Raw genomic sequence first — 14,628 nt, 5'->3', positions numbered from 1 at the left:
GGGGTAAACAATGGGGAGAGAGGACAGATTGCCAGATTAGCCAAAGGACAGAAATGCTTCCCAACCAACTTAGGGGGACGGATAATTACCAACTCTTTGAACCAGTATGGTAGGCCGAGAAATTATGCCCGGAGTCAAATCCACCCCTCCAGTTAAACCCAGGTAATCGAGTAAATTCAGTTTTTGTTATATCGATGAGTCTTCTATGTCCTTTGTTCCAGATTTTGATCCCATTCCAAGCTCTGTAGCCCCTGTATGTGAAGCCAACAATGGAGGTGGGTGCCTTAAGATTGTGGAGAGGTTGATGAAGGATCAGAAGGGGGAGCTGATAGGAAGGTACATGAATGAGAAGGTGTGGGAGATTATTGAAGGAGTATTTAATGAGGTGGAACAAAATGTGTTGAGGAGGGAGGGTAGGACTGAGATCAGAGGAGAGGGGTCAAGAGGGAGAAGATTAGGAAAGGAGAGGAGAAATGAAGGGGAAATAGCAGGGAGAGTTTTGGTGGAGGGAAACAGGAGAATGGATTCAATAGCAGAATTTGTGGGGAAACTAGGATGTAGATTGGATAACTTGAACGTCCTGAAAGGCGGTTTACAGAAGAGAAAGGAGGAGATCAAAGTGAAGAAAAGGAAACTGAGTGAAGTTGATAGGTTGAAAAGGGATGTGGAAGGTGATAAAAAGTTCGGGGTTAAAGGAGATAGAAGAAAAGGGGGGAAGTAGTGGGCAGGTGAAGAAGGGAATTAAGAGAGAGTTGATAATGAAGATTCTTAGCTGGAATGTGAGGGGTATATGAAGTGCAAGGAAAGGAGCAACGATTAAAGAGGTGTTAAAGCGATTTGATCCGGACATTGTATTAATACAAGAGTCCAAAAGAATGGAGTTTGATGGCAGATGGGCAAAGAGTATTTGGAGAGCTAGGGGGACCAATTGGGTGGCTGCCTCATCATGGGGAGCCTGGTGTCTTCGGAAGCGCGTCGTTAAACACCCTGGAACACTAGTTTAAACATTTATAATTTTTACCGTTTCTCAAAAAACTACTAATGTAGTAAATGGGTGAGAACGGGTCGTATCCACAGGGAAGCAAGTGAAAAATTAATATATACTTAGATCTGGACAAGGGAATACAATCGAGAATTGCAGAAAATAAGAAAATAGAATCTATTATTGCTGAAATTAAATGTTTCGAATTTAAACAAGACAATAAATAAAAATCAGAATTTAATAAAGTATGGGAATCAACAAAGGAGATAAAAGAAATAAATAAAAAAAACGATCTAGAATCCGGATCCGATGGCGGTAGTTGAAGATCGGCTAGACAGCTTGCAGAAACACCTCCTAACAAGAACCGGGCGTCTGTCCTTTCTATAACCCTCGAACCCCTCGAGACACCTTAGCCTTGAACCGAACGAATTCAGATCTGCAAAACAGAGAAATGAACAAGAATTAAATCTAAAAGATTGCAGAAATAAAAATAACAGAAAAGAAAATAAAGAAAAGAAAAGAAAAGAATGGTTGATCAGATCCAGTGGCGGTAGTTGCAGATTGGTTGAACAGCTTGCAGGAACCCCTCCTGACAAGATCTGGGCGTCCTCCCCTTCTACAACCCTTGAACTCCTCAAGAAACCTTAGCCTTGTTAACTGGGTGAATTGACCAACCCCTTCTACAGGGCCCCTAGGACCCTTTTTATAGAGAAGGGTGGACACAACTGGAAATAGGGAGAAAGATGGGGGGCGACAAGTAGGATTTCGCAAAGTTAGGGACACCCTAAGGTTAAAAATGGATGGTTAGGATGGTATTGAGGTGATCCTATGGCTGAAAATAAAAGGAGAGGGCATTCATAAAAATAAAATAAAAGGAGAGAGTGCTCAATATTATGTAGGGCTGAGATTTGGGTGCCCAAAAATGGAGGGTGTAGATTAGAACTTCTAGGGTTGAAGGGTTAAGATTAAAAGAATAGGTAGTGCCCTAGATTGAATGGTTGGGATATAAGATGGAGGGAGTGGTTGAGATTTGGAGGTGAGGGGCTGAATGGTGAGGATTAGTAGAATAGGTGGCGCCCTAGGGTTTAAAAGCTATAAAGGAGAGCCCTAAAATGAGTGGTTGAGATTAAAAGAGGTGGAGGGTGGTGATTAAACACTTAGGGGCGGCTAGGGTTTGCTAAGAGTGAAAAGATTAGGTTAAAAAAGCTCCCTAGGGTTTGCTAAGGAGAGGGGAGCATGGTACTACAATAGGATGGGTGCCAACTGGGTTTAGCAGATTGGAGGTGCCCTCCTGTTCTCAGTTCTTTACAAAAACACCCTCTCTTAGCTGGTCTTCACACCACCTTCCCAAAAACTGCACTTCGGCCTAGAAAACTTCCCAATTTTCTACATAATTTGCATGGAGACCCTCAAAGGTCACATAATTGATTTTAACTGGGAAAAGGGTACGCTTTGACTATTCTAAGGCCGAAAATACCCCAAATGCAGGGTTATCAGAGCCTCAGGGGGGATAGTTACAATGTGGAAGAAGGATATGGTTGAAGGTGTGGAGGAGCTAATTGGGAAATATTCAGTTTCACTAAAGTTTAAGGAGACTGGTTTTCACTTATTGGTGATTTGCCAGTTGGGCACTTTTCCTTTTTGGGTGTAGATGGAATCCTCCATCAATTTGCAAAGCCTTTTTTCCCCCTCCTTCAGATGCCGAATGAAAAGGGGAAGGATCATGTGGAGATGTTTGAGGGCTGCAGTATTTTGGTCCCTATGGGAGGAAAGGAATTCTAGAATCTTCTCTGAAGTAGAAAGAAGCAATGAAGAACTGAGAGAACTGCTCCATATAAGGGTAGTACAGTGGCTGAAATCTTTAGAGCTGTTTATAGACTTCACAATGGATGATTGTTGAGGAAGTGGGGTGAGATTGCTAACTGCACCCAGACCAAAGCAATCTTGTGTGTGTCTTGGACACCTCCACCGGCTGGCTTTTTAAAACTAAACTTTGATGGGAGTAGTCGGGGGAATCCTGGAGTAGAAAGAAGCAATGAAGAACTGAGAGAACTGCTCCATATAAGGGTAGTACAGTGGCTGAAATCTTTAGAGCTGTTTATAGACTTCACAATGGATGATTTGTTGAGGAAGTGGGGTGAGATTGCTAACTGCACCCAGACCAAAGCAATCTTGTGTGTGTCTTGGACACCTCCACCGGCTGGCTTTTTAAAACTAAACTTTGATGGGAGTAGTCGGGGAAACCCTGGACAATTGGGGATTGGAGGTGTGTTTAGGGATGAGAATGGGTTTATTTCAGCCATGTTCTCTGGCCCAATTTGGAGTGGGTGACTCTCTCAGGGCTGAGATCTTTGCAGTTTTGGAAGGAGTTCAAAGAGCTAAGGAGATGAATATAAGAAAACTCATCATTGAAGGGGACTCAAATGTGGTGGTAGGGTGGCTGAATAAAGAAAATAGTAGATTATGGATGTATAGTAATGAGAGGAGGAAATTTAGTTGGCTGGCTCAAGAGATGGAAATTAAGATCAGCTGGGTGAAAAGATCAGCTAACTCTTTTGTGGATGGGTTAGCTAAGCAAGGAGTCGAGAGGGAGTCAATGTTTTGGGCACAAGTGTAATTTTTTTCCTTTTTGTTCTTGGGAGTTTTAAGCCCCAATTGGAAGATAAGAAAGTTTATCTTCCTCACTGTAATTACTTTTGTGATTAAGTAATGAAATGTTATTGATCAAAAAATGAAAAATGATGACCAAGAAGAAAAACAGGCCAAAAGAAGGAGGGGAGGTTATGAAAAGGATTAGATATCAGCAGCAAGAGAGAAGTTGGCGGCAATAGGGTTTTGGGAGAATAGTTGTTCAAACCTTTCTCCCTTCCCTAATCCTTTCATTAAAAAGTAATATACAAAGTTTCTGTATTTACAGAGAGGCCCTTAATTGGGATATTAACTTAATTAAACATAAACATAAAAGGCCCATTAGTTAAAGACCCATTAACAAACGAAATAGAAAATTAAATAAATAAGAACAGCCTATGGGCCATTCGGCCCATTCTCTCTATATAGGTCATAGCAAAAATTAACAATATGCTCATCTATTCCTCAAAATGTGCACTTTCTAGGGCCATTACATCCTCTACCACAGCCTCCCCCTATATCTTGACCTCCATTACCACTACCACCATGGCCAAATAAAGGTCTCCCACGACCTCCTCGTACTTCATGACCTCCACCCCTATTACCACAATCTCCCCCTCTTGCCACGGCTAGGGAAGACCTATTAGAAGTAGTAGCAATCTCTATAGGTCCAATAAAGTCGAGCAAATACTTCCTCAAGAGAGGGAAGAGTACAACCACCCGATATCCGTGTCTTGACAGGTTCATATTCCTGCTTCAAACCCAAAAGGAATGTAGTTACATCAAGTTGCTCCTATTGTTGTTGTTGAAGTTTAACATAAAAAAATCAAGGGTTGGTAAGCATTGACTTCATTTCTGAGGTTTCTCATACTAGCATAGTACTCTTCAAGGCTTTGATTCCCTTATTGTAAATTGAAGTACTCTTGAAAAATCTGATACACTCTTGTAATGTTGTCCTGACTAGAATAAACCTTCTCAGCATGGTCTCATATTTCTTTAGCTATATCTAAAAACATAAAGTTCATACTTATTTTTGATTCCATACCATTCTACAACCATGCCATGATTTTGGCTGCTTCTTTCTCCCACTTACTATACCCTTGAGATTTGGCTGAAGGTTTGCCATTTTTACATGCTTCACTTTAGCTTTGGCTTTGAGAAAAACCTCCACTGATTTAGCCCATGGCACATAGTTTTCACCGTTTAGTTTAATGGATGTTTTTTGCACATTCAAATAATCAGGGGTGATCGTAACACTTGACTTTTGATCACTACTATTTCCTGTCATTGCCATAATGCTATCCACTCAAGGCTGTCAACACCACCACACTTATTCCATCACTATCCCACAAAACAAACACACATAAATGAAATCTGTTATTACTAGGGTAATACAGCTGCCTACTTACCACCTATGCAGGACAGTTCAATCCACACAGCAAGAGGAAACATGTAGGAGAGAACCCTAATCACATTCTGCAATATTCCACCATCTGCACTTTGAAAACCCTAATCACAACTTTAACTAACAACTGCACTGTCAAGTGTCAACCAGCATAGAAACCGTCATGATTACTGCTCAATGGAGGGATAACACCACTAAACAAGCACTAGGGCTGTCACTCATAATGACACCTGGGTTGTCCTGAAATTGATATACTCAGCCTTCCTGTCACTTGGTCAGGAGAGATGCATGTGTGTGCATGTGCCAAGTGTGCACATTTGCATAATTGCATGCTTGTGGTGTCAGTTAAATTACAGCACCAATTTTCATTATTATTGCTGCTTTTCTTGTTCTTATGCTTTTTATGATGTGTTGGACCTGATCATGCCAGTGAGATTTGGTAACTTGTACACTTGCAACCTGATAAGGCCTATGGTAATGATTTACTATTTTAAAGTCTGCTGCTCCCATTTGTGCTGGGGCAATATCATAGCACCTAAGAAATCCAACTTATTAAAGCATTAACATGTTCTCTTATTTACACCCATGATGAAATTCAAGTAATCATTTCTGCTGTTTTGCAGTTACCGCATTGCAAACAATTAAGACCAGGTTAATTGATCAAATGAAGCATCTTAATAATTGGAATAAGGGGGACCCATGCACATCGAATTGGACAGGAGTTTTGTGCTTCGATACAGTTGGGATTGATGGCTACTTGCATATACGAGAACTGTATGATTTGTTAATGTTTTTCAACCCTTTGGGATCTTATTACATTGTGTACCAGAAGGTTTAGGAAGTAGCCTTCTCACAGATGAAGTGTTGCAATGCAAAACTAGTACTTAATATGATTTTGTTATTACTACCTTTAGCATTGCTATTACAATACAATTTTCCTTTCCTGACTAATTGTTGTTATATTGGTAGATTATAAATGATACCATAACTTTCTTTTTGCCTTTTGTTATAGGCAGCTGCTAAACATGAATCTCTCAGGATATTTAGCCCCTGAGCTTGGTCAACTATCGCATATTCAAGTATTGTGAGTTGTAACATTTTATATAGAAGTGGAACTTTGAAAATAACCTATAGCATCAAAGACATCAATATATTACATATGTAGAAGATACCATTGTCCTTGCTTATTATCTTAAAAAATTTGCATACTATCCTTTCTATAATACTAATCCCTTTCTTGGTTTCTTTTGGAAGAGATTTTATGTGGAATGAAATAACTGGCAATATACCAAAAGAGATTGGAAATATTACATCTTTGGAACTCTTGTAAGTGGAATTCATATTATTTAGATTCAACATTTTGATCTCATAGTTGGTATAGTTATATGCTCAGGTGCTTGTATTATATCCAATGGTGTACATGTTGTTTGTGTTGCTGCTATTTGTAAAATTACTTCCTCTTAAATCCTTAAACAAAAAAAGTATGCAAAATTATTAGTTAATGAGTCTTGTTGAAAAATGACTTTTTATTTTCTATTTTCTAATTTAATTCTTCTATTATATGTTTTGTGGACAAAATAAAATAACATTTAGATCTGTTTTTGTTAGGATTAGGCTTTATCAATTCCCTGGGGTTTTGGATTAACTTTCAATAAGTATGCTTGCAGATGTATAGATGGCATTTTTTTAGCATCATGGGTCTACACAATGGGGAAATCCCATCCCCCATCCCCTTAACTCCCCAACCCTGGAGGCAGTGGGATTTGATCTCAGGTCTCATATAGATGGCATATTGTTAATTGAAACCAGAACCAAACTCAAGTAGTGTATGTTGGACATGTTTAATAGTTATTTAACAGTGAAGTATTGGGACCTACAAGTGGGAGTGCTAAGCAAGAAATCGGCTACATGGAAAATATTTTGATGGGTTCTTTATTCAATTCTATTGGACTGCATCTAGGCAAAGAGTGAAACTAAGGAGGTTATCTTGGTTTTTGGATTTGGGTCAGATTTAAACTTGCATTGCAAACCATCCCATGCTAGGGAAACCTTGAAAGTTGGTAGGTTCTTAACATACTTGGAAATGGGAATCTCAGAGTTTATTTAAGAAAACGGATGAAATGAATCTTGTCTGTGCTGAAAGTTAGAGGAGATCAGGAGCCAAGTAGAGATGGAGTTTGAAGCTGAGGAGAAAATTAAGGAGGTGCAGTGTGAGAGGGATGGTTCATCCCTTAGTGGTTATTATCATTGAAATCATTACTTACTCCAATTGTGAATATGATAATGATCCAGTGTTACTCATCAGACACACTCCTGGCTGTGAAAAGTCCAGTTATGGATGTTGAGACACATATAGTTGGTGAGTGTTTATATAGGTGATGTATGACACGGTTGGGGTCATACAAATTCCAAATCTGGTGATGGGCTTTGTGGGGTGAAGAAGGGGTTTTGGTTGATTAAGAATGAAGGATATGAGTCGAAAAACAAATAGACATCTTGCTGTCCACCAAAGAATGAGCAAGAACTTGAGACTTGAGAGAGAGAGACTCCTAGCAACAACCAGAATTAACTCAAGCAAATAGGCTAAGGGTAGCTTTAGGGTAGGAATTTTAAGGTAGGAATTGCAGCTTTAGGGTAGGAATTGCAGCTTTAGGGTAGGAATTTTAAGGGTAGCTTCATGCTGAAACTGTTGCTCCATAGCTTGTGACATGGAGGGCAGTGGAGGAAGAAGGGATTAAGAATTTGTTGTCCAAGAAGTAGGCTAAGATGCTCCATTAGATGTGGCATTTGAAGAGCTTTCAGCAATAATAATACCTTTATCTATAAGAAAGGCTTCTAATTTGAACTTTAGAGTGTTAAACTTGTGATCTTTTGCAGTGACTTTTTGGCCAAATATGTAACTCTAGATGCAATGCAGTCAATTCGGTCATGGAGTCAATTCTTCTATTCTTCATGGCTATGGATAAAATCACCAAGCTTGGTATTAATTTCCTTCATTGTAGTATTTCCCATGTTTTAGCTAAGTTTATGATACTTCTGGATTTGGTTATAATGCTTCTGGATCTGGTTTGGTACCTCTTCATTTGGTTCTAATGACAAACTGATGTAGGACAGGGTAGGAGTCTAACAAATTCCAGATCTGGTAGTGGGCTTTGTTAGGTGAATAATGGCTTTAGTTGATTAAGGATGGAAAATTAAGTAGACATCTATTTATCGAAAAAAAAAAATCAAGTACAGAGCTTGCTATCCACCAAAGAATGAGCAAGAACTTAGATGGATAGATAGAGAGGGAGGGAGAGAAACTAAAGGTGAGACAGATCTCGTGCAAGCAGAAATAGAAATAGGTGAGAGAGGATAAAAAATATCTTTGGAAACAACTAGAACTCCAATAACACCTTACTTGTCCTTCTAAAACTAGTTAATGTAAAGATACCAGAAATTAGTAAAGATAGAAAATCGTGAGTTTACTATAAATTATTAATTACAAAAACGTTTGGTAGTTACCATAAATAGTAATTTTTAAATAATAACAAATTTCCAGAAAAATTAAAATCATATCCTTAAGACACCTCCAACTAGAAAATAAACTAAATAGTTCAAACAATAGCAATATCCTATCACCCAAAAATTTTGAAATTGGTGTAGGAATTGGAAAACTAATTTGTTTCTCCATGAATCCTTTCCTTGCTTCTTTATCTGCATCAATAGGGCTAAGTGTTGGACTGAAGAAGGAAATAGACAGATTGGAGGTGAAGTTTGACTTGAAGCTCCAAATGGGCCTTTGTGGTCCACCTATGAAGATTTATGGTAGTCCGGTCTTCCTTGTCTGTCTTTCTGTTTTTTGTTAGTGGAACTGGCTAAGGTGGATGCTGGAGTTAGAAGGATGGTTTTTAAGTTCAGGATGTTTCTTGGCATGACCAGTGTGGCCCTATGCTTGGGAGAAGGAAGTGGACAACCTCTCTCTCTCTCTCTCTCTCTCTCTCTGTCTGTCTGTTCCAGACATGGATGAAGTTAGGTTTGAGTAATAGCATCTGGATTGGGTTTTGGATAAGATCGGGAAATGGATGATCGTCCTTGAAAAAGTTACCATCAATAGAAATAGTAGTGGAGTGATAGATCCAAGTAGTGAATTCTATTCTGTAAACTGAAAGTAGAAGAATGATCTGGTGATGAATTGGAGAATGCAATGATGAATGAAAAGGAGGCTGGGGAAACTGCCATAGGTTCATAACCTTCTTAACTGGGATATTAGAACCATAGCTTGTAATACATGTAATGCTAAATGCTGTACTAGAAAAGTTTATGGACAATTTAGTATGTCTGTAAATATTTGTATAATATGCTAGATATGTTCATATATAAAAATAAGTATGTTTTTAAATTACAAATTTAATTACCTGTATCCATGGGCTTTTTTTGAAAGGTTTATTATTTCCAAGAAGATTAGGGTTTTCTTTATAGAAGGTGACTATCTTTTTGGCCTTGAACAAAGGAATAAGGTGTGAAGGCTTGGAAGTATAAGTCACACAGAGACATGAGGTGGACAAGGTATCTCATTAATGGTTGAGTGGAAGGAGTGAAATATTTAGTTCTAAATTGAACAGCAAAGGATGTTTGAGAAAAGGGAAAGGTGCCATCTGCGTAAGGGAAGTAGAGGGAGGGGAGACAGTAGCTTAGTTGCAATGGGGTTAATGTCTTGGAGTTTTGTGGTTTTCACCTTGGGGATGGTGTAGGCATAGGGAGGAAAGTCAATGCTTCATAGTTTGGGGATTCATTTTCCTTCTTTTTGGAGGTCGTTTTGGGGTTTGTTTTGGCTACAAGAGATTGTGGCTATTTTGGTAGTTTTTTTAGGTAAGCTTCGTTTCCTTGGGATTTGTCAACTGTTTCTATCAGTGCATATTCTATATCTTTGATATTATACAAACCGAGCAATGAGGTGTCTATTCTATATCCTTAATATTATAAACATACCATTCTTTGAGAAAACTGCAGTAGTAACTGGTTAAGAAATTTTCCAGTAACTTATGCTTTCTCAGTATCATTTATTCATGATTATTTATTCACTTGTAGCCCAGTTTATGTACTAACTTATATGGATTTTTGATTGTTTGAGATGGACTCTCTGTGTATATATACAGGCTTTTGAATGGAAACAAGATATCAGGTTCTTTACCAGCTGAGATTGGCTATCTTCCTAACTTAGACAGACTCCAAGTTGACCAGAACCAATTATCAGGACCAATACCAAATTCGTTCTCAAACTTAAACAGAATAAAGCATCTGTTAGTGGCTTCTCAAACTCAATGTGGATTTTTAGTTGGCTCAGAATTTTAACTATCTTTAATAAATTTTCTGATACAAATATATTTATATATATATTTTTGCAGCCACCTGAACAATAATTCACTTAGTGGGCAAATTCCCCCTGAGCTTTCCAAATTATCTAGTCTGCTTCACTTGTGAGTTAATTTAGCAATTCCTTATGTTCTTATTCATATCATAACATTCTCTTATGGTTTTAATAATGAATACTCTTATATTTTTGAAAGTGTGTGTTGTTGTGATCTTGATTTTGTTGCTGATGATATGGATGTTCTAGGCTTTTGGACAACAATAACTTATCTGGATATCTTCCACCAGAGTTATCAAACATTCTGGACTTGCGTATACTGTATGTTCTGCAAATCCTCTGAATGTTTATTTCAATTACAGGTAGTTGTCTCATTTATTTTTTGCTTGTCATAATGGTATTATCATTTCATTTGGTTATCATAGCCAGCTTTAACCGGCCAAATGTTTAGTAGACTCTTGCATTTCATTTTCTAAAGCTGATGTACACAGGAGTAGCATTTTCGGTTATCTTAATTTCTATCTTTAAACAGATGGTGCATAGGAATTACAACTTTTTTGGTTGACTATGTTCCATTATCTAACTTTTTTTTTCAAAAGTTTGTCTTTATTTAATGATGTGAACAAGATCGGAAAAGGCTTGAAACAGTACAGACGGGATACAAAAAAGGCACCACACACTTGGAAAAAGTTTCAATAAGCATGCAAATAGCTGTTCATAGCTTCTAATGGGAAAGACTTGCAAACATCACCAAAAAGTTTTTTTTTTTTTTGGAGGGTGGGGTATAAGAATGAGGTTGAGAAATTTCCTTAGCACCTCCAAGAGATTCATCAAACGAGATGAATTAATTCCTTTTGATCATAAACTGCCCTACGAATTGACCTTGAGTAATGAAGAATAAGAAGAATTTCTAATTAGGTAGTATGAAAATTAAAATTTCAAGACAAAGTGAAATGTGAATAAACTGTTAGATCCCCACAAAATTCTATACACCATCTAATGAATATCTCATAACATAATTCATTGTAATTGTCAACTCAGATCAAAACAGAGGAGAAAGAGTTGAGAGTGAAAAAGGGTGTGTTCTGTCTTAAACATCATGCCCAGAAATGTTTAACTTATATATGGAGATAATACAATGTTATGGAAAGGACAGTTATGTCCTTGTCTTACAAGAAATAATAAAACAAAAGATAGTTTACATAAGTTACAACATAAAAGGGTGGTCCCAAGGGCCAAAAAAGGAAAGAAGATGTAAGAGACATTGATCAGTCTCTACACCCCCCTCAAACTGATGCCGAGATACGAGCATCAGTTTGTCAACTAGAATCTGGTGGCGAGCACGGGTATAGCCTTTGTGAATATGTCAACAAGCTGTAGGGCAGAAGACACGTGCGGTAGAGATATGTGTCCAGCAGAAAACTGGTCTCTAATGAAGTGGCAGTCAACCTCTATGTGTTTGGTGCGCTCATGGAAGACCGGGTTGGATGCAATCTTGATAGCACTCACATTGTCAGCATAAATAGGAACTGGGGATGACAAGGAGATGCCAAGATCATTAAGGAGGGCTGTTAGCCATATAATCTTACTGCAGACGGATGACATAGCTTATACTCAGCCTTGGTAGATGATTTGGAAACGGTCTGTTGCTTCTTACACTTCCAGGATATAAGAGAATCACCAAGAAAGACACACCAACCACTAGTGAAGCGTTTAGTGTCTGGGCATCTTGCCCAATCAGCATCTGCATATGTGGATAAGCTAAGCAAAGGAGATGTAGGGAAGAAAATGCCATGTGAAAGTGTTCCACGGATGTATCTGATAATGTGAAGAATTGCTGTCATGTGCGGTTGTCGAGGAGAAGAAACAAACTGGCTGACCACTTGAACCGCATAAGAGATATCTGGACGTGTCATGGTGAGGTAGATCAGACTACCGACAAGCTGTCGATAAAGAGTGGCATCTGCTAGGAGGTCCTCATCATCTTTTGAAAATTTCATATTCATCTCAAGAGGTGTGTCAACCTGTTCGTCATCACTCAGGTTCGCAGATTTCACAAGGTCCATCGCATACTTGTGTTGATTAACAAAATACCCATGGGGAGAGTGAGTAACTTCTAGACCCAAAAAATAAGTGAGATGACCGAGGTCCTTCATCTTGAAAGACTGATTGAGTAGCTGTTTCAGAGAGGAAATACTTTGACTGTCATCACCGGTAATAAGAATGCCATTCACATAAAGAAGTAGTAATGTAATTCCTTGGGGACTCCTCGAAATGAACAATGAATAATTTGAAGAGCTTTGTGTGAATCCTGCATCTGTGATCACTGAACGGAATTTCTCAAACCAAGCCCTAGGGGCTTGTTTAAGGCCATACAAGGACTTTTTGAGTCGACATACCAGGGAAGAACTATCATATTATCCTGGTGGAGGCTTCATATAAACAGTTTCCTTGAGGTCCCCGTGCAAGAAAGCATTTTTGACTTCCATCTGATGAATTTCCCAGTGTTTAATTACAGATATAGCCAACAACAGACGGATGGTGGTCATCTTAGCTACAGGGGCAAATGTCTCATCATAATCTATCCCATACTCCTGTTGTACCCTTGTGCCACCAAATGTGCCTTGTATCTATCAAGACTCCCATTAGATTTAAGTTTCACTGAATATACCCACTTGCTTCCAATAAGAGAGGCATCTGGAGGGGCTGGAACCATATCCCAAGTATCATTATCCATAAGAGCTTGGAGCTCAGTATTCATTGCTTCTTTCCAATGTGGGACAGCCATGGCCTTCTGGTATGATGTGGGAATATTTTTGGTAGATAGAATAGCAGAGAAAGAGCTATGGTTTGAAGGAGAACCATAGCGGTCAGGAGGATGGGAAATTCGAGAAGAGAGACGTAAATGAGGATTAGAGGATGGTTGAGGATCATGGATTGGTGCAGGTGTACTTAAAGGATCAAGAGAAGGATGAGAACTCGTGGCTAGGAATGATGGATCAGCTTCTGGTGATGAAGGGGGTAGAACAATAGGAGCTAGAGCAGCTAGCCTCTTTCTGAAATAGGCAAGGAGCAACTCTGGAATAGAAAGTAAATCTGAAGAACCTGCAGAGTCAAAAGAATGTAGTATCGAAATGGAAGTAGTAGGCAACTTAACAATGTGAGCAAAAAAGGACATGTTCTCAAGGAAGATGACATTGCGGGATATGCAAAATCGACGAGACTTCAGATCATAGCAAAGGAAGCCCTTATGATCAGGGCTATATCCCACAAAAGCACACATTGCTGATTGGGGAGTCAGCTTTGTGCGTTCATGTGGGGGATGGTGAACAAATCATACACAACCAAAGACATGAAGAATAGAAAAATCAGGTGAACGGTGAAACAAACTTTAAAAAGGAGATGTATTATGCATGACAGATGATGGAAGAATGTTAATAAGGTACACAACAGTGCTAGCCGCCTCCACCCAAAATGAAGTTGGAGCATGGGAATCATGAAGAAGAGTTCGAACTATGCTCAGGATATGTTTGTTCTTGCGCTCTGCCACTCCGTTTTGTTGTGGAGTGCTAGGACAAGATCTTTGGGATTGTATTCCATTTTCTCTCAAGAAAGTTTGAAAATCTCCATCAAGGTATTCACCCCCGAGTCTGAATGGAAAACCCCAATGTTTGCATCAAATTGGTTTTTGATTCTTTCTAGGAAGGATTTGAAGGTAGAAAAAACTTTAGATTTGCTTCTCAAGAAATATATCCATGTAAAGCAAGTACAGTCATCAATAAATGTAACAAAATATTTAAATCCCAATTTGGAAACAATTGGAGATGACCAAACATCACTATGTATTATTTTAAAAGGAACAGACGCATGTTCAACAACTGAAGGAAAGGATAAAACATGGCTCTTACTCAAGAAACAAGAAATGCAAGCCTTATCAACATTATTAAAAGAAGTAGCTTTAGAAGACAAATAACCATCATGAAACAAAGACTCAAGTTTATTTGCATAGGGATGCCCAAGACGCCTATGCCACAAGTGTCATACATTATATCTGCAAGTAACCTTAGTACTAGGAGTGGTAGTAAGTAAACAGGATGTGGATGAGTGCCCTGGTGTCTTTTCAAATTCCAAGGCAAATAGCCGACCCAGTCTACGCTCCTTCCCTTTCACCGTCCCAGTGCGCTGGTCCTGTATCAAACAACCATCATGGGAAAAAGGAAACAATGTTACCATCCTCAACTAGCTGACCGATTAAGATCAAAT

At 38.7% G+C, this 14,628-nt stretch overlaps 1 protein-coding gene across 11 annotated transcripts in view; it reads left to right on the top strand.

Moving 5' to 3' along the window:
- Positions 1 to 14,628, top strand: part of LOC104588376 (putative LRR receptor-like serine/threonine-protein kinase At1g06840) — an 89,009-nt gene that overhangs the window by 15,321 nt on the left and 59,060 nt on the right. For 10 of the 11 annotated variants that reach the window (XM_088897645.1, XM_010246276.3, XM_088897640.1 and 7 more), the window contains 6 exons: positions 5,639 to 5,789; positions 6,028 to 6,099; positions 6,270 to 6,341; positions 10,154 to 10,297; positions 10,403 to 10,474; positions 10,615 to 10,686. In XM_088897645.1, coding sequence (XP_088753771.1) covers positions 5,639 to 5,789; positions 6,028 to 6,099; positions 6,270 to 6,341; positions 10,154 to 10,297; positions 10,403 to 10,474; positions 10,615 to 10,686 — 583 coding nt within the window. The remainder of the gene's footprint in view (positions 1 to 5,638; positions 5,790 to 6,027; positions 6,100 to 6,269; positions 6,342 to 10,153; positions 10,298 to 10,402; positions 10,475 to 10,614; positions 10,687 to 14,628) is intronic. The other variant, XM_088897642.1, reaches the window with a different exon arrangement.

Source organism: Nelumbo nucifera, chromosome 2, assembly GCF_055504915.1.
Source record: "Nelumbo nucifera cultivar China Antique chromosome 2, China Antique-T2T, whole genome shotgun sequence".
NCBI classification, from domain to species: Eukaryota; Viridiplantae; Streptophyta; class Magnoliopsida; order Proteales; family Nelumbonaceae; genus Nelumbo; species Nelumbo nucifera.
Note: the sequence above shows the minus strand (reverse complement) of the source record. Positions and strands in the feature narration are given on the sequence as shown.